The sequence below is a fragment of the Dendrobates tinctorius genome, unplaced genomic scaffold, assembly GCF_039654945.1.
Source record: "Dendrobates tinctorius isolate UK_male_01 unplaced genomic scaffold, ASM3965494v1 ptg000020l, whole genome shotgun sequence".
Classification (NCBI taxonomy): domain Eukaryota; kingdom Metazoa; phylum Chordata; class Amphibia; order Anura; family Dendrobatidae; genus Dendrobates; species Dendrobates tinctorius.
The window spans coordinates 33812367-33840030 of record NW_027361688.1 but is presented as its reverse complement, the minus strand read 5'-3'; the positions used below and the strand labels follow the sequence as shown (position 1 = coordinate 33840030).

The 27664-nt window shown below is 44.0% G+C and overlaps 1 protein-coding gene across 3 annotated transcripts; it reads left to right on the top strand.

Moving 5' to 3' along the window:
- The first annotated feature begins 987 nt into the window (after nt 1-987).
- LOC141083625 (uncharacterized) lies at nt 988-25754 on the top strand. 3 transcript variants are annotated; one of them, XM_073567973.1, is made up of 8 exons: nt 988-1123; nt 11503-11572; nt 12199-12254; nt 12336-12498; nt 14442-14855; nt 15425-15528; nt 16079-16125; nt 25508-25754. In XM_073567973.1, exons 2-7 carry the CDS (start codon nt 11509-11511, stop codon nt 16100-16102), a joined length of 825 nt encoding a protein of 274 aa, XP_073424074.1. In that variant the 5' UTR covers nt 988-1123; nt 11503-11508; the 3' UTR covers nt 16103-16125; nt 25508-25754. The 3 variants fall into 3 exon arrangements, with proteins under 3 accessions (XP_073424074.1, XP_073424075.1, XP_073424076.1); XM_073567974.1 differs by lacking the exon at nt 25508-25754 and adding an exon at nt 16934-17016; XM_073567975.1 differs by lacking the exon at nt 988-1123 and adding an exon at nt 1130-1305.
- The last annotated feature ends 1910 nt before the right edge of the window (nt 25755-27664 follow it).

Below are 27664 nucleotides of genomic sequence, written 5' to 3'. Positions count from 1 at the left end.
ACCTTGCATAGCCTGAGAAAAGACAGACCGCAAGGGTAGACCCCTCCTTACTAGAATGACTGCCACAACCTGAATCCATGTCCAAACATTGTACAGACGAGTCCTGCCTTCATACAAAGTCTGAGAGCGATCTTCCCCTTTACTTGATGATGGAGAGTCCCTCTGTTACGGATGCAGGACTATATATGTGATGGGTATAAAGATCCTGGGGGGGACACTGACCGATTAGGACACTTTGGATATCAGGAACCAACCTATCCTAAATAAAGCTGAGACTTCACAGCTAGAGCTGAGCGAAAATCCGGTTCCGATGATGATAATTCTATATTAAAACTATAAATATTCTAAAAATTCAATTGTGAGTGGAGGGGAGGTGGATATGGGGGGGACTGGGGCTGCTGTGATCACACAAGGAGCTGGCAGCGCAGGGGGCACAGACTGCAGGGGGGTCGCACTGGCCACCAATGATTCTCTCAGGTAACACGGGGCTCTCACAACCACTCTGCACCCCAACTCTGAAGAAAAGATGGCGAGCATAGTGGGGATCCCTATTTTAGATTAACCCTTTCGTCGCTGGTCAGAAACTATTGTTCAATCAGCGCCAAAGGGAATAATCAGGCGAGGCGGCGTGTGCGCGTGTGTGTATATATATATATATATATGCTGTATATACACTATGTCTCTATGTGTGTATATATATGTATATCATATATCTTATTCATATTGAAGACAAAAACTGGTTATATTTCTTCCTGGGCCTCATTGCAAGCCGCTTACTGTAGACCCTCCATTCTAGGCCGTGATGTAATGAGGGGGAATAGACTTGGGGGTCTATGAGGGGCTCCTGAATCTCCTCCATTCCAGTCACCTCAGCACTGACTGAACTGTCCAGAATGGAGTTTGCTAGAACGAGTTCCTCACAGGAGCCTCCAAACTGCACACAACCAAGACTAATACTGATTGGCTGCCGCTTTGATTACACTCTCTGTCCATTGGCTAAACAGCTCCGCTCAGATAAGAAGCTGTGCTGTGATTGGTGGAGCGCCTGCCTGCTCAGTCACCCGTGTAGTGACTGAAGAGCAGAGGGAGGAGGTCCCGGCTCTGCTGCCTCTGGGCCAATACAGTAAGTGACGCGTTTCCCCGAGTGGTGTTATGGCTCCTCACTGACTGGGCCGGGTACAGGAGAGAACCGCTGAGGAAGAGCTGCTCCCCCTCTGTCAGCCGCAGTGTGAGCTTCCCTGACTCCCACCGTGTGACGCTGCTGGCTCCTGAGGGGAGGGGGGACTGTCTGCTGCCGGAGCACAGGTACAGGGTGGGCGAGATGCGGCCTGCACAGAGCTACAGACCACAGTGTGCACAGCAGCCTGGTCTAGAGACAGGGAAACTGCTGCCCATGGAGAACAGCTCCTATTCCAACACCTAGGAAGTAGCAGTGCACATAATGTGTGGCTATAGCGGGGCGCTGTCATCTATGGCAGGGTTCCCCAACTCCAGTCCTCAAGGCCCACCAACAGATCATGTTTTCAGGATTTCCTTAGTATTGCTCAGGTGATAATTGCTTCACCTGTGCAATACAAAGGAAATCCTGAAAACATGATCTGTTGGTGGGCCTTGAGGACTGGAGTTGGGGAACCCTGATCTATGGGTTTCTCTAGTATCTGTCTATCGATTCAAAAATCAGAGGCAGCGCACCATTGTAAGAGGGGAAAGGAGCGTCTGTTTAATATCCCATCATGGCGACGTTTCAGTTCAAGAGTGAGATTGAGAACCTTTTTCTAGCCAATCAAGTCACTCTTGAACCGAAACGTCGCCCATGATGGGATATTAAACCGAAGCTCATTTTTTAACTACAATGGTGCGCTGCCTCTGATTCTTTGAATCTCTACATAAGGTTTGTTTTTTTCCTGGGTGGCTCTGCACCCAACTTGTGGTTTTTCAGGACTGATTATTTTTGGTTTTCTTTCTATCTTCTATTTATCTATCCTCATATCTTTTTATCTATCTACTATCTATCTACCTATATCTATCCTCATAGATATTTATTATCTATTTATCATCTATTTATCCAGCCTCATATCTTTTATTGATCTATCTATATCCATCCATCCCATATGTATCTATGACAGACCCTTCTTCATGCACAGTACACTAGTCTGGGATCACATTTATCCTGGTCTCTACACTGAGCTCTTGCATCAAGGTTTTCATCTAATTCGCAGGAAAAAAAAACAAGATTTGAATGGAACACCTGTCAGAACTATGAGTCAGTGGAGAAACTTTGTACTGTTTGGGGTCTTGTCTGTCTAGTCAGGCAGAAACCTGCTCAGTGTGGAGCAGAAGCCCATGGTACTCCATATGTCGTCTCCCTGCTTCTGCAGCTTGTGAGCATCTTTCCTGGCTAATGAAGGCTGCCATCATCTGCCTCTAACAGCTGCGGGTGGAGCCGACGGCAACTTGTGATGCCTGACTTAAAATGACATCAGAGCCCATTTGTGTGACCTGGATCTACTATACATTTATGGGATATCTGCCCAAATTAATGGATTTGCCATTAACCTGAGATGGAAGTTTACCTCTGAGCTAGACTTTAGGAGAATGTACCTGGAAAGTGTTTGTGCCGTGGCCAAATCTTCACAGGCACAACACAGCGTTCCTAATTTGCCTGTAATGTTTCTTTGGTTTATTTATCCTGTAAGTTGAATTGGTTATTTATTGGTTAATAAACAATGGGGTAAATTTATCAAAATGGTTGTAAAATGAAAAAAAATTATCTTTGATGCTCGCCAATTAAAGCGCAGGTCTCATTTTACTAGAGCTGTTTGACAACAAAAAAAAAAAGCTAACTTCTGATTGGTTCCTATGGGCAACAAAGATATTTACCTTTAGACCCTTGATGAATCGGGCCAATTGTGTTTTATATTACGGAAAAATGTTAGCACATTTTACTGTACAATCAGTGACCTGGTAATGTATCTATATTGCTGATTGACAGTGCCTGCTTTCTGACTATTTCTGCAGATGCCAGGCAAGCCAGGGCTGTCAATCACCAATGAGGGAGGCGGAGACATTCAAAACTGCACTAATCCTCTTGGCCACACCCAGGGTGCACCAAGCATTCTAATTAGCATACTGGATTAATCTTCAGTTTCTGCAGAACGGGTGCTGCCATTAGATCCCAAAAGATGTAAATTTTTATAAGATTCATATCCCCTACAAGGCTGCATGCTTAGTTTATGTGGTCAGTCCTCTAATAAATGCTGTGAGGACTGTAGGTTGCAACTCTAGCACCAACTACTACTAAGGCCTCGGTCAAGAGAGGAAAAGGCTCTGACGTGGCAACATCAAGGTGAGAGCAGTAAAGTCTGCAGATCCTGTTGCAAAAGGGGCAAACAATTCCTCCGAAAGAGCGGCTAAAGGTACGTGTTAGTGCGCATCAGGTGGGTAATGCAGTGGTAACCTCTGGCCTTATAGGGGTTGTCGAGGTAGCTATTTTGGGAGGGCTAAATTAACCCTTCACGGTTGATCCAGTGATTTCCAAATTATTCCACAGTGTTGCTAGCAACTCAAATGACCACACGGAGACTGGGGTCTCTGTACGGGAGGATCGAGGCAGATCACTAAGCCCCTTTATTTTAGTCACATCTTTTATAATCTTTTGCTTAATTATGCAAGGTTCTCAAGTACCAATAGCATCATTTCACTTTGTAAGCCAATAATATTGCAAGAAAACCGGAAACTACATTTATGTCTATACCTAAATAGCGTAGAAAGTAGTATAATGGCATATTCTTCAGAGTTTTACACTTCCGCCTCCCTTATCTTTGTACCTGATGAGAACAGTCTGGTTTCATGACAGCCCATGCCAATTATAAAAATTTATCTTACAGCAACAAAAGTTAAGAAACGAAACCTACAGAGAAATGGAGAAGTGAAACTTAAGCTCTGATTTTAGTATTAACCCTTCACAGGGTCTTTTCATGTTAGCTCTTCAAAGGGTCTAGCAATGAATGTCTGGGATATGATCATATGCAGAAGACTGGCAAAATTGACAGAAAATCGATCTGCCTTTCCTGGTACGTGTTGGGTCTGCTTAAAGAATAAGCACTTAGGTTGCTGTGTAGCATGGTACGGCTAAGGTTTTCTTTTTGTTTTCATCAATATATTGAAATTGCCAATCTAAACTTCTTTCCTAAACAAAGCCTAGCCCCAGCCTATCTCCACGAACGAGCTGCCCACAAGATTTGCTACAAACTCAGATGAGACATCTGATAGAGCGATGGAGCCGGCAGTGACGATACAGTGCGGTCTTCTGTGTACAGTATATGTAAGAGTTAGGGCGCACTATATGTCATATTGATGAAGGGAGGTGCAAAACAGGTAGTAAAGAATACAGTAATGGAAGAAAGGAAAGCATTGCCGTAAATATGCACACTACACCGTCCTATGTGAAAAATGATTAAACAACAGCTTTATTGGCACACAATATAGACAAGTGCATGATAAAACATAATTAAAAACAAGGACCCAATTCCGGGTACCTGCCAGAGCACGAGAAAACAGAATACATATGATGTATATAGTACAATATAAAGCATCATGCAGTAAACCTGATGAGATGTAGTATATAACATGCAGCAAACCCAACAAGATAACAATACCAAAAAATGCTTTGCTAATGATGTTGCAAATAAGGAAGACCATATGGGCCATAAAGATAGATGACTAACAATATAGAATAGATTTAGGACAAAACCATAGGTGAAATCCTATGTTCATATAACTGAAGGGCTGCTCCGGAGTCAAAATAATACTATGGTATGCTAAGGCCAAGAAAATTATCAGGCCAAGTAATAAGATATATTAGTAAGCCAGCCCCAACCCAAAAAATAAACTGGTTAAGTACAGCTCCCAAAAGACAGCCCCAAGTGTGCAAGGCATGGTATCAGCCAAAGAAGAAGAGGTTTACCAAAATAAGATCATCCGTGCAAAGCTGTGACAGGCAGGACCCAGCGTGGGAGCCCAGAAAGGTGGCTCTGTGTACAGGTGACTTTATCAGGTTCCAGGTCCGCACTGTTTTCTCTGCTGCTTTGTAAGTTATTGGATAAAGTGGTGTGTGTATCGCTGGATTTTTTTCGTGCTATTTAATTTCGTAACCCCTTTGATCTCCCTGACGTTTCGAGACGTCACAGTCGGGGTGAAGCATGTATGAAAGAAAGGAGCTGAACCTGCGCCATAGTGGGCAAATGTCAGCAGCGTTATACTGCCAGCATCTCCCTATAGCAGCAGCTACTGAAGATAGCTACTATTACTGCTTCTTTACCGTTTAGATGCCCTGTCAGTCACTGATGGTAACATCTACAGTGGGTGCGGAAAGTGTTCAGACCCCTTTAAATTTTTCACTCTTTGTTTTATTTATTGCAGCCATTTGGTAAATTAAAAAAAGTTTATTTTTTTCTCATTAATGTACACTCTGCACCCCATCTTGGCTGAAAAAAAACAAATGTAGAAATTTTTGCTAATTTATTAATAAAGAAAAACTGAAGTATCACATGGTAATAAGTATTCAGACCCTTTGCTCAGACACTCATTTCAGTCACATGCTGTCCATTTCCTTGTGATCCTCCTTGAGATGGGTCTACTCCTTCATTGGAGTCCAGCTGTGTTTAATTAAACTGATAGGACTTGATTTGTAAAGGCACACACCTGTCTATATAAGACCTCACAGTGCATGTCAGACCAAATGAGAATCATGAGGTCAAATGAACTCGCCAAGGAGCTCAGAGACAGAATTGTGGCAAGGCACAGATCTGGCAAGGCACAGATCTGGCAAGGTTACAATAGAATTTCTGCAGTGCACAAGGTTCCTACGGACACAGTGGCCTCCTTAATCCTTAAATGGAAGAAGTTTGGGACCACCAGAAGTCTTCCTAGACTTGACCGCTCATCCGAACTGAGCAATCATGGAAGAAGAGCCTTGGTGAAAGATGTAAAGAAGAACCCCAAGATCACTGTGGCTGAGCTCCACAGATGCAGTAGGGAGATGGGAGAAAGTTCCACAAGGTCAACTATCACTGCAGCCCTCCACCAGTTGGGCCTTTATGGCAGAGGGGCCCGACGGAAGCCTCTCCTCAGTGTCAGACATATGAAAGTCTGCATAGAGTTTGGAAGTCCTTGTGGTGTTGTTTTTTTTTTTTTTAAGCAGACTATGAGAAATAAGATTCTCTGGTCTGATGAGACGAAGATAGAACTTTTTGGTGATAATTCTAAGCAGTATGTGTGAAGAAAACCAGGCACTGCTCATCACCCAGTACAATCCCAACAGTGAAACATGGTGGTGGCAGCATCATGCTATGGGGGTGTTTTTCAGCTGCAGGGACAGGATGACAGGTTGCAATTGAAGGAAACATGAATGCGGCCAAGTACAGAGATATCCTGGATGAAAACCTCTTCCAGAGTGCTCTGAACCTCAGACTTGGCCAAAGGATCACCTTCCAACGAGACAATTACCCTAAGCACACAGCTAAAATAACAAAGGAATGGCTTCAGAACAACTCTGTGACCATTCTTGACTGACCCAGCCAGAGCCCTGACCTAAACCCAATTGAGCATCTCTGGAGAGACCTGAAAATGGCTGTCCACCATCGTTCACCATCCAACCTGATGGAAATGGAGAGGATCTGCAAGGAAGAATGGCAGAGGATCCCCAAATCCAGGTGTGAAAAACTTGTTGCATTATTCCCAAGAAGACTCTTGGCTGTCCTAGCTCAAAAGGTGCTTCTACTCAATACTGAGCAAAGGGTCTGAGTTCTTATGACCATGTGATATTTCAGTTTTTCTTTTTTAATAAATTTGCAAAAATTTCTACATTTCTGTATTTTTTCAGGCAAGATGGGGTGCAGAGTGTACACTAATGAGAAAAAAATGAACTTTTTTTTTAATTTACCGAATGGCTGCAATGAAACAGAGTGAAAAATTTAAAGGGGTCTGAATACTTTCCGTAGCCACTGTAATATTACATGATTATTGGAGCACTTATGCACCAGCTCTCATAACCCACCATGACATAATAGGTTGGTGTTAGTGGGTTATTACGACTGCCGAGGGAGTAATAAATGCCCCTCCATTGCTGGCATCCTGATCATTTTATGACAGAGCTTCATAAGGGACCTGTGGTATTGCAGCATATAGTATAAAGCCCCCTTTACATTTAGCGATGCACCGGCGATCCCGACAACGATACGACCTGGTCAGGATCGCTGATGCATCGCTAAATCGTCACTAGTGAGCTGCCAAACAGGCAGATCTCATCAGCGACGTAGCAGCGACAAGCGATCCGTCGGCGGTAGCGCTCTTACCTGTCACACCGCAGCGATGATGATGTCTTCCGCCTGCGTCCATGTGTCGCTAGTCAGCACCAGCGGGACGCCAACGAGGAAAAAATGGCCCAGGACATTCGAGCGTGATCAGCGATATCCAGCGGGGGGGGGGGGTAGGCGGTCGCAGGTACGCGTCACAAAAAGCGAGATCGCTAGCGATATCGCTGTTGCGTCAAAAAAGACCCTTTAGACATCAAAGGTAGGTTAAAGTACTAAGAATTATCCAAAAAGTTAAATATATATATTGTAGTGCAGTGTGATAGACAGGCAGTGACCACAGTAAAGTTTCAAGAACAAAAGTCTCTTTAATGTTCAGCATACTCACAAAGTAAAAAACAAAAGGATTTCCTCCGGATTGCAGCTGGGAAACAAGATAGTCCGTCAGATTGCAGCCAATAAACACGCCAGTCCACCTCCGAGCCCTGTTGCCGTGGGTGACTGCACCGCTGTGTACGCTGTGGGTGCCAGGCCTTTCAGCTACCTTGGCTGTTTGACTCCGCTTTCCCGTGTTGCCTCACACAGGTGGAGCTCTGCAGACCCTTCTGCTCTGCACTCTTGCAAACACCAAACTAACACACCCAAACCCTTTACTGCAGGGCTTTTAACTGGAATAACCCAGGCCAGGAATGAAACGGACTGTATCACTACCATCTGTAGTCTGTTTCAATACACAAGAGCCCAGAACAGGTTTTCCCCAAATCTGCCTTGGTCATGTCCAAGACCTTTACTCACTTTTATTCTGCATTGCAATCACAGCTATGCCTGTGACTGCACTCCCATGGCCTCAATATACCTGTGTGTGTGTAATTAAAAAAAACAAAAAACTTTTAATACTAATGTAAAGGTATATATCACTTCTCTTTCCCCAGTTACAAAATAAAAACACACAATTGGTATCGTAGTGTCCATAAAAGTCCAAGCTATTAAAAAAATCTATTTTAACTGTAGTATAAAAGGGAAAAAATATGACAACCTTGGGTTGAAGGTAGATTTTGTTCTACAAAACATAATTTTCATCTCTTATGTGGAGCTCACGCTGCTCATGGTGACACAACTGTGGGTATTGTAGCAGACATATTGGATGGACTTCTGTATCTAAAGGGCCCGTTACACATAGCGATATCGCTATAACGTCACTGGTTTTGTGACGCAGCAGCGATATTGCTAGCGATATCGCTACATGTGATACTTACCTCCGACCGACTCCCCCGCTGCTCATCGTTGATCGCGCGAGAACGGCCTGGACCGTTTCTCGTCGTCAGCTTCCTGTGGCGCCGACGAGCGACGCATGGACGCGGTCGGGAGGACGTCAGGATCGCCTCGTCTGACAGGTAAGTAGCGACCTCCGACCGCTGCTATGTCGCACATTTATACAGCGAGTACATTCTCTACAGAGGACAGTCTGTGCGGCTCTAGGCAGGAATATTAGGTGCTGCCTTGGGGGACCACAGAAATCCATGTGTCAATGGTGCTGCCACCAGGAGGTTGATACTAAGAATTACACTTAAAGAAAAGGTCAGCAGGCTGGGTTCACATGTAGCAGAACTCTCGCGGAAGTTACCGCAAGAATTCCGGAATTCCATTCCGCGGAAAAATCGCATTTTAAATTCCCGCGATTTTCCTGCGGAAAAACTAGCGATTTGCAAGCATAATTAGCTTGCAGAATGCTAGCGTTTTCCAAGCGATCTGTAGCATCGCTTGGAGAACTGATTGACAGGTTTGTCACACTCGTCAAACAGTGTTGCACCTGTGCAGTCGTCAAACAGAGTGTTTGATGAGTGTGACCAACTTTTTACTATTGAGGCTGCCTATGCAGCATCAGTAGTAAAATATCTAATGTTAAAAATAATAAAAAATGGTGTTATATTCACCTTCCGACGTCCCGCGCAGCCTTCCCGGGCCTCAGCGATGCTTCCGTTCCCAGTAATGCCTTGCGAGACCTTTGACGTCGCCATCTCACGATAATGTAGCGGTCTCGCAAGGAATAGGGACCGCTACATTATCGGACCTCCTTCCCTCCTCCACACTTATTCGCTTCTCACCCAACCGCCTCCAAGACTTCTCCCGAATAGCCCCCATCCTCTGGAATTCTTTGCCCCAGCACGTCCGACTATCAACCACACTCGGATCCTTCAGACGGAACCTGAAAACCCATCTCTTCAGGAAAGCCTACAGCCTGCAATGATCCCCGCTGCCTCCTCACCACTACTGGAGCTACCACCTCACCAACACCGGAACTGCTGCAACTCCCCAACCTACTGTCTCCTTCCCCACCATTCTGTAGCATGTAAGCCCCCGGGGGCAGGGTCTTCTCTCCCCTCTATATCAGTCTGTGATTGTTAGTTTGTTTACTGTAAGTGATATCTGTCATTTGTATGTAACCCCTTCTCATGTACAGCACCATGGAATCAATGGTGCTATATAAATAATAATAATTATCGCGATACCGCGACATCATCAAAGGTCTCGCAAAGCATTACTGGGAACGGAGCCGTCGCTGAGGCCCGGGAAGGCTGCGCGGGATGCCGGAAGGTGAATATAACACTATTTTTTACTCTATTTTTTACAGGGATATGGTGCCCGGAGGACAGTCTCCTCTCCTCCGGACCGTGGGTACCATCCGCAAATGTTCTTAGTTTTCGCATGGTGGGCACAGTCACATGCGGAAAGTAAGCAGAACAATCCAATCCTATGGGTGCGGGATCGTCGCGATTCCGCAAATTAATGAGCATGCTGCATATTTTTCTGCAATGCGATTCAGCTGCGGGAAAATCCGCAGCATTAGCACAGCATTGCAGAATCCCATAGGATTGCATTTGATGCTGTTTTTTGCGGTTTCGTGGCAAAATCGCGCGTTAAAAACCGCCAAAACGCGGCGTGTGAACGCAGCCTAAAGCCTACTAGCCAAAATCGAAAACGGGACCTAAATTCGAGACCTGGCTTCAGCGGAAGACCTGGAAGGTTGTGAGAGTCATGAAAGAGCCGGGAATATAGTAGGGATCCATCAGACAGTGACAGTGGAGACTGCGAGATTGTTCCAATTCTTTTTTGGCACCATGTCACATAGATGCCAGGAGGCAGAGTGTCCACTGTGGACAGGCAGAGAAAGTGGCAGAAAGAAAAAATGTATATGATCGCTGGGGGCCAGAAACCACGTGGAGCCAGCACATTCACCATAAAAAAAAAAAAAAAAAAAAATACAACTCTCTGTACAATTCTCTGTTATTTCTCCTGGCAAGAGGACTGTAGAGACCGATCCTATGAGGGTGTGTGCACACGCTGCGGAATGCTCTGCGGATTTGTCCGCGCGGATTTAGTAAAATCCACAGGTAAATCCGCAGATCAGAAGACCTTCGGTTTATTTGCGGATTACCCTGCAGTTTATCATCTCTACAATGGAGCAGATGGCAAACCGCAGCGGATTCCGCAGAAAAGAATTGACATGTCATTTCTTTCTGCGGATTGAATACCGCAGCAAAACCGCGTGGGAAAAATCCACACAGTCTGCACTGCGGTTTTCGTTTTCCATAGGTTAATTCTACTGTACGCAGGATAAAAAGTGCTGCGGAACCGCAGCAGAATCCGCAGCGTGTGCACACACCCTTACTTGGTGTTGTTGGACAAAAAATGGGAGTATGTTTTCCTTCTAAATATCTATGAAAATCAATGCGACGTTGAGTTTAGAAGATTTGCCCGGCTGTATTATCAGAGTATGTCTACTGGGTACGTGGGTGTAACCTGGTGTGTACTTGTCCTAACAACCTTTAAGGCTATGTGCCCACAGTAGCATTTTAAACCTGACACAAAACCGGACTCCTTCCCAGAAAACACGCATTTTTTAACGCGCGTTTTTAGCTAAAAAACACGCCTTTTTGATGTGCTTTTTTCCGCACGTCTTCTGGACCATAGGAAATAGCTAAAAACGCGGACTAAGACGCAAAATTAATGAACATGCTGCGTTTTTAGCCGCTAAGCGTTTCCTTAGCGGTAAAAAACGCATCCATTGGCACAAAAAGGCCAAAAAGCACTAAAATGTTTGGGAAGCTTCTTTGTAAGTGTTTTTGAAGCGCACGCTACTGTGGGCTCACAGCCTAAAAGTTACTTCTATATTTTACTTGTTCCACAGGGAAAAATGGAGAGTTTCATGTCCAGTCATAAGACAGCGAAGAAAGCTGCTGCCAAAGTCTCGGAAGATGGTAAGTAATAGTCATCATGTATGCAATTTATACAAAATGATTGCATTTTTAGGGCCCCTGTTGGGATTTAAAAAAAAAAGGCAAAATCAAGTTTAGTAAAAAAACAAATAAAACAACAAAAAAATATAAACAAAAATACCCCTAATTGGCACGAAAATCAAAATGGTGAGTAATAAAATAAATATAAAAATAGTATAACATTTTACTACTTTACAAAATATTAATATTGAAAAAAAAGCTAAGATTAGTATCTGCATTACCATTTTGGCCCACAAAATACCTACCAGGCATTTTATAACGATACTGAACACCATAGACCCACATAAAGAAAACTATCCCTAAAAGTGATTGTTTTTTTTACAAGGTAAAGAATTTATCAATACATTATAAGTTGCCATTAAACAATACAACTTGTCCTGTGTTTGCAAAAAAAAGTCCTCATATGGGTATGTAAAGTTATGGCTTTTGGAGGGCAAGGGGGAAAAAACTAAAAATCCACTGCAAATAGACACTAAGCCTCAGTGAGTTAATATCTCAAAGCTGAATTTTGAAGTGATAAATTGTAGAATAAAAAAAGATGACTATGGTGTGTAAGCTCACGTGTTAAGTCCTTGACTTTTTCCCAGTACCTGGAACAGCTGGTGACTTTGCGGATGATGCAAGTGAGCCCCAAGATTCTCAGGTACGTGTCGCATCCGTTCCTCTCATTGTACATTGTACTAAGCACTTCTTGAGATTTTTTTTTTTTTACCAATTATTACAGCATCTTCTCCAAGCCATACCTAAAAAACTAAAGCTGTGCTTAAACAGAAAAGACAAGACCACTCCAGCTCAGGAGAGTACTGAAAAGCCAAGTGGAAAGAAGGCCAAAGTTCAAACAGAGCTGGAAGCAAAGCCGACTCCTAATGTTCCAATCCCCTCAGCAGGTCAGTACAGTTGGGATTCAGGAACCAAACACTGAATTGTAAATATATTTAAAATTGGTTTTCTGGGATTTCTGTAAAAAAATGGGTAAAGCATATAAAGCCACATTTAAAGAGGACTTGCTGAAAAAAAACCTTGTAAAAATCTTTACTCTTCCCTGATTCTGTCGCACTTTTCCGTTTCGCTCTACGTCACTCCATTGCAGAGATATTCGCATTTGTTGCTTTTGGAGCACAGTATGTGAAATCTCTGCTGGCAGTCCAACTTGGCGTTTCTTTACAATCTTTTCTTTAAAAAAAAATGACTACACAAACTAATTTTTTCTTTCTTTTTTACAAAATACAACTTTTTTATAAGCTGTAAAATAGTTCAAACTACCGTATATAAATATAGTTTGTGTATTTGTAACCACTGTAGTCATGCTGAGGAATTGTGTTACCAGCTCATTTTTGCCTCAAGTTGAAAACCATATAGCCTGAAAAAGAGTGGCGGAAATGCAAGTGTTTTTTTAATCAGTTTCACCCCACTTGGATTTTTTTTTATTACATTATTTGGTAAAGTGACTGATGCCATTCAAAGCTAAGATCCCTTCTGACAAAAAACGAGCCCTCATATGGGTATGTCAGCAGAAAAATAACAAAAAAGTTATGGAAGGAGGTAAGGAGAGCAAAAATAATTGAAGATTGTGGACACATTGAGGCATCTGTAAGGCTGAGTTCACACGTGGCGTTTTTTTCGCGTTTCCGCGGCGGTTTTAGCCGCGAAAAATAAGCATCCCATGCAATCCTATTGGATTCCGCAATGCTGTGCTAATGCTGCGGTTTTTACCGCGGCGGAATCGCTTTGCGCTAAAAAAACGCAGCATGCTCATTAATTTTGCGGAATCGCGGCGATCCCGCACCCATAGGAATGCATTGTTCTGCTTACTTTCCGCATGTGGCTGCGCACACCATGCGAAAAGTAAGCAGAACATTTGCGGATGGTACCCACGGTCCGGAGGAGAGGAGAGTGTCCTCCGGGCTTTGGGTACCATATCCTTGTAAAAAATAGAATTTAAAATAAAAAATATTGTTATTCTCACCTTCCGACGTCCCGCGCAGCCTTGCCGCCTCTCTCCACGCTCCCGGTCCCAGTAAGCCTTTGCGAGCGATGACGTCCTTTCTCGCGGGATCGCGAAGTCTCGCGGTCATCGCGAATGACCGCGAGACTTCGCGATCCCGCGAGAACGAACGTCATTGCGGTAATTGTCGCAAAGGATTACTGGGACCGGGAGCGTGGAGAGAGGCGGGAAGGCTGCGCGAGACGTCGGAAGGTGAGAATAACAATATATTTTTTTTATTATTATTTTTTACATTCTATCTTTTACTATTGAGGCCGCATAGGCGGCCTCAATAGTAAAAAGTTGGTCACACTCGTCAAACACTATGTTTGACGAGTGTGACCAACCTGTCAATCAGTTCTCCAAGCGATGCTCCAGATCGCTTGGAAAACGCTAGCAATTCTGCAAGCTAATTACGCTTGCAAAATGCTAGTTTTTCCGCGGGAATTTAAAATGCGTTTTTTCCCGCGGAATGAAATTCCGAAATTCTCGCGGTAATTTCCGCGAGAGTTCCGCTACGTGTGAACCCAGCCTTAATGAAAGCATTTTAACGATTCAGTGATCTCTTTGTGACGGGAGTAATTATAACTATTATTTTCCTTTTTCGGAGCCGCTCTTGGCTAATTTATAACCACATGAAAGTTGAGCTGAGGTCATAAGTTGGCTGAGAGAAGCTTAGAAGAAAGAAGAGTTGTTACAATCTCTCATCAGAATGAGCTCACTGATTGATTCTCAGTTATCTCATTCTGCAACACAAAGCCTATAAAAGACAAACAGTGTAAAACTTTTAATAGCACTTTAAATTTTTTTTTTGTTTAGCATCTGTTTATTTTCTTTCTCTAAAAGCTCTGCTGGACTCTGAAGAAGAGACAGTTTTGGCCCTGTTGGAGGGAAGGAGCCCCAAAAAGTCAAAATTGAAGAGAAATTTCTCTACAAAGATTAAGGATGTAGCAGCTGCGACAGTGACTGTCCAGGAAAGTAGTGTCCTTGAGAAAAGTCTCCCCCAACATGTCACTTTGTTGCCTAAGAGTCAGAACTCAGAAGAGGAAGATTTTATTATAAAATCCCTGGCTGTCCCAAAACTCGGCCAGATGTCTGCAAAAAAAAGAGACAAAAATCACAAGAGTCCCTCCAGGATCAGGGTGTCCAAAAAGAAACATATAAAGAATAAAAAAGCAAAGAAGGAGAAGAAAGTGATGTCAGAAGAGGCCACCAGCCGCAAACCCTCCAAAAAGAAGAAATCTGATAAGGACAAGAAAAGTGAGTGACTGTGTTAAGTTGGTCTGAGTGTCTCCCTCAGGAGATGATCATTGGGTTTCCACATGGGGAAGCTGCCCTCAGTGGGGCATAGGTTTTAAGAGGGGGCTTTCTCAGATATGCTATTCAGGAGTGCAGTGCTCCTCTGCCTCCCGGCTTCCTGCAGTGGGCGGTGTGCTCCTGATGCACAGTTTGGAATAATGGCCCAAAAGGAGAGGCACCTTTACAGCATCGGTGGAGGGAAGAGGATACAGCCATCTGGCCAGCTTCAGAGCAGGGCTTGCAGTCACACGCTACTTGCCAAGGATACCGGCCACTGCTGATAGACTGCAGAGGTGGACGATAATCTAGGCAATAAGCAGTAAACTATAGAATTAAAAATTCCTCCACTTATGAGCACTAAAAGTATTTTTAATAAGAGGTAAATTGCAAAGTTACTTGTTTTTTTGTTGCAATTTTATCCATTTAACGGCATGAAACAATCCCTGTAATATTCCTCTAGCGCCACCGCTGGGGAAAAGAAATATATCACAGTCACGATATATAACACAGAGATATTGTTCTCCCTGCAGAAGATGGCGATAAAGCTAAAAAAGAAAGCAAGAAGCTGATGCAAGGTTCAGCGGCTTCATTTGGAGATTCTGGAGTCGGGCTTCAGTCGAAACTCAAGAAAAAGGCAAGTATCAGCTATATAGGTGAATATCGTCCTTAATATGGGGCAGCCCCCAGCTCTTGTTATTTCAGGGGTCCCTTGTAGATTAACACTAGTGACTCCTCAGATTCCAGGACATTTGGGGGACGGATCCGCTACCACATGCCCAAGCCGCCTCTTCAGCAGTACTGCTCTGTGCCCATCATCACCGCCTGCCCCCCGTGGGCAATTCTCACCACACATGTTGGTTTGGGGTCATATATATTACATGTTACGCCCAGCTGTCGTCATATCCAGTTTAACCCCTTCCCATCTGCAGCACATACATCAGCTCTCTCCTCATTAATGGCTTTTTTAATACAATAAAATAAAAATTACCATGAACCCCTGGCAGGACCCTGCTAAGAGGAGCAGGCGGCTCTCCTGGCATGTCTCGTCTGGTAATAAATGAGTATTGCTTATGAATAGAATAGAATAGCATGCTAACACTTCTCGTAAAACTCTGCATTGTACTGTTCCTCTGTTATTCTTCCTGGAATTGGTATAAAATCTGTGTTTTTATATATATATACAGAAGGAAAAAGTTTACAAAGAATAAGTAACTTGCTCATAGAAGCGAAGGTAAGTGTGATTTTTGTCTATTGCTGACATTTTACAAATAAAAAGCAATATTCTGCTATTATTTGGCTTTTAGATTAAAACCACCATTCAGTATGGATCCGAGCCAAAAATAATGATGAACTTATAAGGTTGTCATAGCTCCTGCCCTTGTAACTTGCAATAATCTTGTATTTAGAGGCGATGTGGACCCTACTCTTAGGATAACTTGGGCTCACAAATGGCTTCTGACCTGCAGATAAACTGTGAATTCTTGGATACAGAAGTTTGCATTTTACATACAGTTATATGTCGGTGAATGAGGTGTAACAGCAGGGGAAAAAAATCTGGTTTAAAAGTGTGTAGCATGGAGTGTCTGACACGTTTCCTGCTGGTGCTCGGAGAGTTTGCAGTGTTGGCCTATGATCAGTGCAATGGATGAAGGAGGCTGGCTGACTCACTTGTTTCAATGGCCAAGCCAGCCCCCTTGTTTCATGGTTATTCACACTATCCCACCTCTAGACCCATCTGTAGGCGTAATGATGAGGTGTGACCCTTTTAGCTCCCCACTAATCTGCACAACGAGGCTGTGAAATGCCCTTTGTGAACAGAGAGGTGACTGCACTTGTGCACCTCAGCTCCATTCATTCTCCAGCAGACCCCTAGGCAAAGACCTCCCCCCATAGACAGAGCTGAAATGTAGCTGCTGTTGGTGAATAAAGAATTCTTACTATTTCACTACTTTGGATCTGCTGACTCGTTTTTTTGGATTTTTATAACATTGATAGGAAACCTTGTAAGTGGATATACAATTTTTTTTTTTCCTTTTTAGCATGCACCTTAACCCCTTTACTACCAAGGGTGGTTTGCACTTTCATGACCGGGCCAATTTTTACAATTCTGACCACTGTCCCTTTATGAGGTAATAACTCTGGACGCTTCCATGGATCCCGGTGATTCTGACTTTGTTTTCTCGTGACATATTGTACTTCATGATAGTGGTATAATTTCATTCATATAACTTGCGTTTATTTGTGAAAAAAATGGAAATTTGGCGAAAATTTTGAAAATGTTGCAATTTTCCAACTTTGAATTTGGCAGAGATTTGGCAGACAAAAAACTTAATAAATAACATTTCCCACATATTTACTTTACATCAGCACAATTTGGGAACCAACTATTTTTTTTGTTAGGAAGTTATAAGGGTTAAAAATTGACCAGCGATTTCTCATTTTTGCAACACCATTTTATTTTTAGGGACCACATCACATTTGAAGCCACTTTGAGGGGTCTATATGATAGAAAATACCCAAAAGTGACACCATTATAAAAACTGCACCCCTTAAGGTGCTCAAAACCACATTCAAGAAGTTTATTAACCCTTCAGGTGCTTCACAGGAATTTTTTGAATGTTTAAAAAAAAAATGAACATTTACCTTTTTTTTCCACAAAAAAAATACTTCAGGTTCAATTTTTTTATTTTACCAAGGGTAACAGGAGAAATTGGACTGGAAAAGTTATTGTGCAATTTGTCCTGAGTACGCCGATACCTGATATGTGGGGGGGGAACCACTGTTTGGGCGCATGGCAGAGCTCAGAAGGGAAGGAGCACCGTTTGACTTTTTCACTGCAAAATTGGCTGGAATTCAGATCGGGTGCCATGTCACGTTAGGAGAGCACCTGATGTGCCTAAACAGTGGAAACCCCCCACAAGTGACCCCATTTTGAAAACTAGACCCCCCAAGGAACTTATCTAGATGTGTGGTGAGCACTTTGAACCCCCAAGGGCTTCACAGAAGTTTATAACGTACAGCCGTACAATTAAAATAATCATATTTTTTCCACAAAAATGATCTTTTCACCCCCAATTGTTATTTTTCCAAGAGTAACAGGACCCTAAAAGTTATTGTGCAATTTGTCCTGAGTACGCTGATACCCCACATGTGGGGGTAAACCACTATTTGGGCGCATGGCAGAGCTCGGAAGGGAAGCAGCGCCATTTGACTTTTTTGGCTGGTATTGAGATTGGACGCCATGTCGCGTTTGGAAAGCCCCTGATGTACCAAAACAGTGGAAACCCCCCATTTCTAACTCCCACCCTAACCCCAGCCCTAACGGGAAAATGGAAATAAATATATTACGCTTTTTATTGTAAAAATAGTTTTTGCATCACCATATTTTGAGAGCTATAATTTTTCCATATTTTGACCCACTGAGTCATGTGAGGTGTTATTTTTTGCGGGACGAGTTGACGTTTTTATTGGTACCATTTTCGGGCATGTGACTTTTTATTGCTTTTTATTCCGATTTTTGGGACGCAGAATGAACAAAAAACAGCGTTTCATGAATTTCTTTTGGGGGGTGCGTTTACACCGTTCCGCATGCGGTAAAATTGATAAAGCGGTTTTATTCTTCGGGTCAGTACGGTTACAGCGATACCTCATTTATGTCTTTTTTTTGTTTTGGCGCTTTTATACAATGAAAACAATTTTATATAAAAAATTATTTTTGCATCGCTTTATTCTGCAAGCTATAACTTTTTTATTTTTTCGCTGATGATGCTGTGTGGTGGCTCGTTTTTTGCGGGACAAGATGACGTTTCCAGCGGTACCATGGTTATTTATATCTCTCTTTTTGATCGCGCGTTATTGTACTTTTTGTTCGGTGGTATGATGATAAAGCTTTATTTTACTCTTCGCCACGACAGCACCCACTGGAGGTATCGGATCCGCCCATTTGGAACAGGAAACCCTACAGGAAAGATAAAAGGGGCGGTCCGCCTTTCCTCCTCAGTTTTGGTTTCCTGTTCCAAATGGAGCAGGATCCTGCAGGATCTTACCTGGGCCATGCATCCGCCTGTGCGGTCTCTTCGGGAACGGCAGGGGCTGCGGTCCGGAGGCAGCGTCGGGGGAGACTCCGTTTGACGGCTCCCCCCTCGTCTGGTGGCATAGTGGTAATGGCCGGGTCCGGGGAGGGCCGCCCGGTCTTACCAGGGAGCGCGCCGGTCTGGCATCCGGGAGATTTCCCCCCCCCCCCATTCCCATCGGTGGGGGTATAGCGTGGATGGTGAGGCCATGTGCGCGCGAGCCGCGTGTGTTAATAGCGGTGGCGCGGGAGCAGGCCGGCGCCCGACGCTCCCATACCCCGGAAGTAATGGTTGAACTTCCGGGGTAAGATGGCGATGACGCGGCGCATGCGCCCTGTGACAGGGCGACTTCCGGGGCAACGATACAGATAAAACAGCGCTGCAGCGCTGCAACATTGGAACATGTCGTCCCCCGCAGAGTCGCAAACCCCAGCAGGGGATTCAGCTGGGGGCAACTCCACCAGGGACCGCAGCGCCAGGACGGAGACTGCCCGCAGGAACGAGGCAGCAGAAACCCGATCCAAACCGTCTCAGCCATCTGAACCGGTATTAAGCTTCACTGGGTGAGTGTGCAAAGCATATGCTCTACCTATTAAGCTAACCTCCTCTCCTCCCCCCCCCCCTCCCCCCTCTCTTTACCTTTGACCTCCCGTTTCAGTCAAAGAAAAAAGGAAAAACAAAACATAAAGAATGTGCATTATGTTCAGAGCCTCTCCCTGACTCCTACCCCAAAAAACTCTGCAAACAATGCATGAAAGAGACCAGGCAGGGGCCGACGATATCTTCTCAGGATATCCGAGCCATAATTAGGGAGGAAATACAAGCCATCAACCGCGCCAGCACTCCCGCAGAGTCCAGGCATAGAAAACAGGTTATTGTCAGTTCAGAGTCAGAGGAAGAACAGGGGTTAAACTCAGGCTCCGCATCCACGTCCTCATCATCATCCTCGGAGGCGGAAGGACGCGCATGTTTTCCTCTGGACAGCGTAGATAACCTGGTAAAAGCGGTTAGGAATACTATGGGGTGTGAAGAGGAAAGGGGAGCCCAGACCGCGCAGGACATTATGTTTGCGGGATTGGCAGAAAAAAAGAGGAGATCATTTCCAGTAATACCGGCAATTAAAGATCTCATCAAAAGGGAATGGGAAAAACACGACCAGAGGGGTTTTCTCCCATCCGCTTCAAAACGGAAGTACCCGTTCACTGATGAAGATCTATTAAAATGGTCTAAAATACCAAAGGTGGACGCTGTCATATCCTCCACTTCCAAACAAACCTCGATCCCGGTCGAGGACGCAGGATTGTTAGCAGACCCATTGGACCGAAAGGCTGAATCCTCGCTCAAAAGGTCCTGGGAGTCCACCACCGGGGTATTCAAACCCGCAATAGCCAGCACATGTACTGCTAGGTCAATGCTGGTATGGCTAGATCAATTAGACCAGCAGATTGAGCAAAGAGTGTCAAGGGAGAAACTGCGTGCAGCCATCCCGTTGATAAGAGGGGCAGCTGCCTTTATGGCAGACGCTTCAGCGGACACCCTAAGACTTGCAGCAAGGTCGGCAGCCCTGGTGAATAACGCCAGACGCGCGCTTTGGATAAAAAGCTGGAAAGGGGATGCACAATCAAAATCCAAAATTAGTGCAACCCCATGCGAGGGTGAGTTCCTCTTCGGAAAAGCCTTAGACGAAATTCTCGCCAAGGCAAAAGAAAGGAAAAAGGCCTTCAGTGATTCTCCCATTCCGTTTTATAGGAAAACCTTTAAAAGACGGCCATTCGGGAGAAGAAGACAATCGGACAGAACGAGATGGGCCACGAAAGACGAAAAGCAGAAGGGTACCATCTTCAGAGGGCCAACATATAGGAGAGAAAAAAATTAAAAGTTTAGACCCACCGGTTGGGGGCAGATTAAAATTTTTTTTTACCAAATGGGAACAAATTACGTTAAACCCATGGATTTTGAATATAATCAAGGAAGGAATAAAGATTGAATTCCTTCGAATCCCCTATGAGTTCTTTGTTATAACTCGCCTTAATTCCTCACTTCAGCAAAAGGCTCTCGAAGACGAGATTCGAGTCCTGCTAGCTAAAAAAGTTTTAGTTGACGTCCCTGAGGAACAACAGGGTAGAGGCTTTTACTCTCCCCTGTTTTTGGTGTCTAAACCAGACGGTACATTTAGAACCATTATTAATTTAAAGAAGCTAAATTCATTTATAAAAAATTATAAGTTCAAAATGGAATCGATTAGATCCACTATAAAGCTTCTTTTCCCAAATTGCGTAATGGCAGGGATTGATTTAAAAGATGCTTATTATCATCTCCCTATACACAACAGATTCCAGAAATACCTAAGAGTCGCAGTGGAAGTCGAGGGAAGGATTCGTCATTTCCAATACGCGGCCATGCCCTTCGGGCTTTCCACGGCACCAAGAATATTTACCAAGGTGATGGCAGAAGTGATGGCCTACCTTCGCCAAAAGGACACACTAATTGTACCATATCTAGACGACTTCCTAGTAATTGGGAATTCAGTCAAACAATGTACTGAACGCGTGACTGACGCAGTCTCCTCTTTTCAGAGCCTTGGCTGGATCATCAATATCCAAAAGTCCAGACTCGATCCGCAATCTCTCCAAACATTTCTAGGATTTCAACTAGATTCCTTGACCCAGAGATGTCTACTACCCCAGGTAAAAATCATCCTCACAAAACAAAAAATACAAGCAGCTATAGATAAACCACGTGTATCCTTAAGAGGAGCAATGTCACTATTAGGATCACTAAATTCTTGCACCCCGGCAGTCCGGTGGGCCCAGTACCATGTCCGTACACTACAACACCAGATCCTCCAGGAGGATAAGCGACATAGTGGTCGTTTACAGAGCAAAATAACCCTGTCACAAGAAGTCTTGACTTCCCTAGAGTGGTGGTTAGACGATGACCATTTATGTTCAGGAGTCCCATGGGTTATAGTTCCATCCTGTATTGTAACCACCGATGCCAGTCCCCAGGGCTGGGGAGCCCACATGGAGAATGGGTTTTATCAGGGAAGGTGGAGTAAAGAGGAATGTGATTACTCATCTAATTTAAAAGAACTGACTGCAGTGTTCTATGCTCTATACAACTTCCTTCCGCAGCTCCAACAGAAGCATGTAAGGATCCTGTCGGACAATACCACCACAGTGGCATATATAAACAGACAAGGAGGAACTCGATCAGAGACTCTGATGTCTTCAGCGGCAAAAATTTTAAACTTAGCAGAAAACTATTTTTTGTCCCTCTCGGCCCTTCATATAAGAGGCGAGAGCAATCAAAAGGCAGACTTCCTAAGCCGTCACACTCTACGACAAGGAGAGTGGTGCCTCAATCGGAAGGTCTTCAGGGACATAGTAGCCGCATGGGGACAACCCGAGGTGGATCTTTTTGCCACAAGGGAGAACAGGCAGATAAAAACCTTTGCCTCCCTATCTCCGTCAGATCACCCAAACATACTGGACGCCTTTCTAGTTCCATGGAATTTCAACCTAGCGTATGCGTTCCCTCCATTGATCCTCCTACCTCAAGTAATTCGGAAGATCAGAGACGACAAAGCAAGAATAATCTTAATAGCACCGTTCTGGCCAAAAAGACCGTGGTTTTCGTGGCTGCAGATTATGTCGATAACAGATCCTTGGGTCCTTCCGACTGCCAATCTACTCTCCCAAGGCCCCTTTTTCCACCCTCAAGTGCTCAGCTTGCACTTGACGGCGTGGAATTTGAGAGGCAGTTATTGAGGACAAGAGGATTCTCGGAGTCCTTAATTGCTACACTACTACAAAGTAGAAAACAGTCCACGACCCAGATTTACATTAGAATATGGAAAAAATTTCTTCAATTCCATACAGTACCTCATACAACAGAAGTTCCGATAATCCCAATCTTGGAATTTCTGCAGAAGGGGAAAGACTTAGGCTTAGCAGTAAATACACTGAAAGTACAAATATCGGCATTAGGAGCACTATATGGCCATAATATAGCAGGCAACAAATGGATAACTCGTTTTATTACAGCATGTGAACGAATAACTCCAATCCACATACCCTCCGTCCCTACATGGGATCTAAATCTGGTCTTAGACGCCCTAACGGTAGACCCCTTTGAGCCGATCGACACAATACCCTTCAAATACTTAGCACTTAAAATGGCCCTCTTAGTATCACTAACCTCAGCTAGAAGAGTGGGTGATATTCAGGCCTTGTCAATAGATCCACCTTTTTTTCAAGAATACCAAGACAGATTGGTATTAAAACCAGACCCTGCCTACCTGCCAAAAGTGGCAACAAAATACCATAGATCTCAGGAGATACTCCTCCCAACCTTCTATAAAAATCCCTCTACTCCGGAAGAGCAGAGGTTCCATACTCTGGACGTCAAAAGAACTGTCCTAAAATGTATTGAGAGGTCCAACAGTTGGAGGCAGAGTAGGGCCCTATTTGTTTCATTTCAGGGCTGTAAGAAGGGGTATGGAGTCACGAAGAGCACCATTTCCCGGTGGATCAGAGAGGCCATTCGTTTAGCCTACTCCGCAAAAAACGAAGATCCTCCAGGGAACATCAGGGCGCATTCCACCAGGGCAATGGCAACCTCTTGGGCGGAAAAGGGAGATGTTCCGATTGAAACTATATGTAAGGCGGCAGTTTGGTCATCCCCTTCTACCTTCTATAACCACTACAGACTTGATCTTTCATCAACCTCTGACTTAAGCTTTGGCAGGACTATCCTTGGCACGGTGGTCCCACCCAGGTGATGGTCTCTGGAATCTCTCCAGTGGGTGCTGTCGTGGCGAAGAGTAAAAAGCCGGATTACTTACCGGTAATGCTCTTTTAATGAGTCCACGACAGCACCCGTTCACTTCCCCCCCTAAAGATATCAATAGTTAAAGTATTACCAAATAATGGATAAGAAAGATGTTAAAATAAGAGAACATTGCCTAATCCTTGGCGGTCCTTCTGGTACTCTGAAACGTAAAACTGAGGAGGAAAGGCGGACCGCCCCTTTTATCTTTCCTGTAGGGTTTCCTGTTCCAAATGGGCGGATCCGATACCTCCAGTGGGTGCTGTCGTGGACTCATTAAAAGAGCATTACCGGTAAGTAATCCGGCTTTTTTTGCTTTGTTTTTTATTTTTTAAGGGGTTCAATAAAGGGGTTAACTAATGGGACAGTTTTATAGGGTGGGTCGTTACGGATGCGGTGATACCAAATATGTGTACTTTTATTGTTTTTTTTGTTTTTTTTTTTTTCAAAAAATGAATTTATTAGGGAATATTATTTTTTTTTTTACTTATTTAGCGATTTTTTTTTTTTTTTTTTTATAAATTATTATTACACTTTTTTTTTTTTAACTTTATTACAATGTCCCAAGGGGGACATAATTGTGATGTGACAGATCGCTGTTCGGGGACATAATTGTGATGTGACAGATTGCTGATCTGTCACATCACAAATTGCTGTGACAGATCAGCGATCTGTCACAGGCAGTGCTGCAGGCTTCCTCATGCCGGCGCTTTGCATGCATGAGGAAGCCAGCTCCCTGCAGGCCCCCGAATGTCCCTGCCGTCATTTTGGTTTCGGGGACCTGCAGGGAAGGAGACCCCCGCAGCAGCGCAGCACATTGCGCTGCTGTGGGGGTCTCAAGGATGCACGGAGGGAGCCCCCTCCCTCCCGATGCTTCCCTAAACCCCCGGTACACTGCGATCGTGTTTGATCGCAGTGTGCCAGCGGTTAATGTGTCGGGGGCGGTCCGTGACCGCCCCTGACACATAGTGCCGGGTGTCAGCTGTGATAATCAGCTGACACCCGGCCGCGATCAGCTGCGCTCCCCCCGTGTGCGCAGCTGATCGCGCTAGACGTAATATTCCATCCTTGGGACTTAGGTCCCAGGTCACATGGACGGAATAGTACGTCTAATGTAGGAAAGGGGTTAAAAAGGACATAAATGTGTGAAAGAATTTTGTGTCTTTATAAATCCGTTCTCCTGAATCAGGCGCTGTTTTCATATGTTCCTGCTCCTCTCCATTCCTGAGATATGGTCCTCTCCTCCCTGTATGTAAATCGTCTTGTTAGCCAATTGGGTGTGGTTCTCATAAAAAAAAATATCTCAGGAAGGGAGAAGAGCAGGAACAAAAGAAAAACAACACCTGATTCAGGAGAACAGTGGCATTTACCTCAGGCAAAAATAATTACATATTTCTGGCAAGTGATGGGTCTTATGTAAAGAGCTCGAGGGTCCCCCGTCCCATCACTATTATCCAGCCCGGTTTCATATGCTTGTCTGTCTTGATGTCTTAGGCCAAGGGTCACATTTGCGATAAACTCGCACGAGTCTCACGCCTCAATACTCGGGACCGTAGTGCGGGCTGCGCGTGTGTTTCTATGCAGCTGAAAGCTCCGGTCCTGAATGCTGGAGACAGTGCTGGGTATTGAGGTGCGAGACTCATGCAAGTTTCTCGCAAGTGTGACCCCGGCCTTAGAGGTAATATCTGATTCTGTTTTCCTTTCTTTCAGAACTTCGTTGGATGGAAGACTTTAGAAGTCGTTATGTTTTATATGTATATTTTGCCTACATCGTTATGTCAGGCTAACCAGAAGAAGATAATATTTTATTAATTTTTTTTAAAGCCTTTATTTAATGTTTAAAGCGTTACTCGGTTTGTAGTTGGTTTACTTTTTTTCTTTGTTTTGTTTTTTACTTGGTATTGTACATGAGAAAAATAGATTTCTGATACAATAAAGGCTTTATAGACTTGTTGTAGTCGGAAGCCTTCATCACCTTTTTGCCGAGTACTAACGTTAGATTGGTTGTGGCCTGACCTCTGAGATCTGCAACGATCTACAAAATGGGAAACATCGGTCCTCCAGGTGCAACACTGGAGCGGAGAGATTAAGGCTTCATTCAGACTTGGGTTTTTTCCACATACGCAGAATAATGGAGCGTGGGTCACGTGATTATCACAAGACACATCGGCTGTGCGTTTTGTGACTGGCTAGGTGAAAATATTGCCTTGTAGACCTTCCTTTTAATCCATGCATGCATATGGAGGTAACGTTTCATCATGGCATTGGTACATTTATGCGGAGCTGAGTTATACAGCTGGCATCTGCCTGCAACAGCTAGCACCGATCGCCACTGTTTTAAACGGAGTGATAGCGGGTTATAACAGCCGGTGAGGTTACCATGGCTGACGCAGGCTGGGCTTCATAGGAGACCACCATGTACACGATGTTATGCAATACCATAGTATATAGAACAAGCGATCCAAGGATCGCAGGTTTCAAGTCCTCTAAGGGAAATAAAAAATGGTTTTAAAAATATATTAAAAAAAAATAAAACTTTTAATCATCCCCACCTTTTTTATTGTAAATATAAAATTTTAAAAAATTTGGCTTCACATCGTTTGTAAAAGTCTGATCTATCAAAAGAATAAAAGTAATTAATGTCTATGGTAAATGCTTAAAGAAATGTAAAAAAAAAATGCCACACGTAAAAAAAAAAAAAATGCAATAAAAACGTCATACGTACTGAATGTCTTTTTCCCTATTTTTAAGTACATTATATATGATAAAAAAAAGTTATGGCTCTTGGAATAAGGGGAGAGAAATAAAAAAAAAAGTGCAGAAATTAAAAATCACCCAATCTTGAAGGGATTAATCATGTAACATCTCACCAGAGTTTCCTTACAATATTATTATTATTATTATTATTATTATTATTTATATAGCACCATTGACTCCTTGGTGCTGTACATGAGAAGGGGTTACATACAAATTACAGATATCACTTACAGTAAACAAACTAACAATGACAGACTGATACAGAGGAGAGAGGACCCTGCCCTTTCGGGCTTACATGCTACAGGATTGTGGGGAAGGAGACAGTAGGTTGGTGGGTTGCAGCAGCTCCAGTGATGGTGAGGAGGCAGCGGGGATCATTGCAGGCTGTAGGCTTTCCTGAAGAGATGGGTTTTCAGGTTCCGTCTGAAGGATCTGAGTGTGGTTGATAGTCGGACGTGTTGGGGCAAAGAATTCCAGAAGATGGGGGCTATTCGGGAGAAGTCTTGGAGGCGGTTGGGTGAGGAGCGAATAAGTGTGGAGGAGAAAAGGAGGTCTTGGGAGGACCGGAGATTACGTGAGGGAAGGTATCGGGAGATTAGTTCAGAGACATATGGAGGAGACAGGTTATAGATGGCCTTGTAGGTCAGTATTAGTAATTTGAACTGGATACGCTGAGGGAATGGGAGGCAGTGAAAAGATTTGCAGAGGGGAGAAGTGGAGGAGTAGCGAGGAGAGAGATGAATTAGTCGGGCGGCAGAGTTGAGGATGGACTGGAGAGGTGTGAGGGTGTTAGCAGGGAGACCACAGAAAAGGATGTTGCAGTAGTCGAGGCGGGAGATGATGAGGGCATGCACAAGCATTTTAGTAGAGTGAGGGTTGATGAAAGGACGGATTCTGGAAATATTTTTGAGCTGGAGGCGGCAGGAAGTGGAGAGAGCTTGGATGTGCGGTTTGAAGGACAGGTCAGAGTCAAACGTTACTCCGAGGCAGCGGACTTCTGGTACTGGGGAAAGCGTGATGTCATTAATTGTTATAGCTAGGTCAGGTAAGGAAGATCTGTGAAATGGGGGAAAGATGATCAGTTCAGATTTGTCCACATTCAGTTTGAGG

Coding starts and splice junctions, on each gene's coding strand:
- LOC141083625 (XM_073567973.1), top strand. CDS start 11,509: ATGGAGAGTTTCATGTCCAGTCATAAGACAGCGAAGAAAGCTGCTGCC. Junction 12,255..12,335: donor GTGAGCCCCAAGATTCTCAG/GTACGTGTCGCA, acceptor CAATTATTACAG/CATCTTCTCCAAGCCATACC. Junction 15,529..16,078: donor AGTCGAAACTCAAGAAAAAG/GCAAGTATCAGC, acceptor ATATATATACAG/AAGGAAAAAGTTTACAAAGA.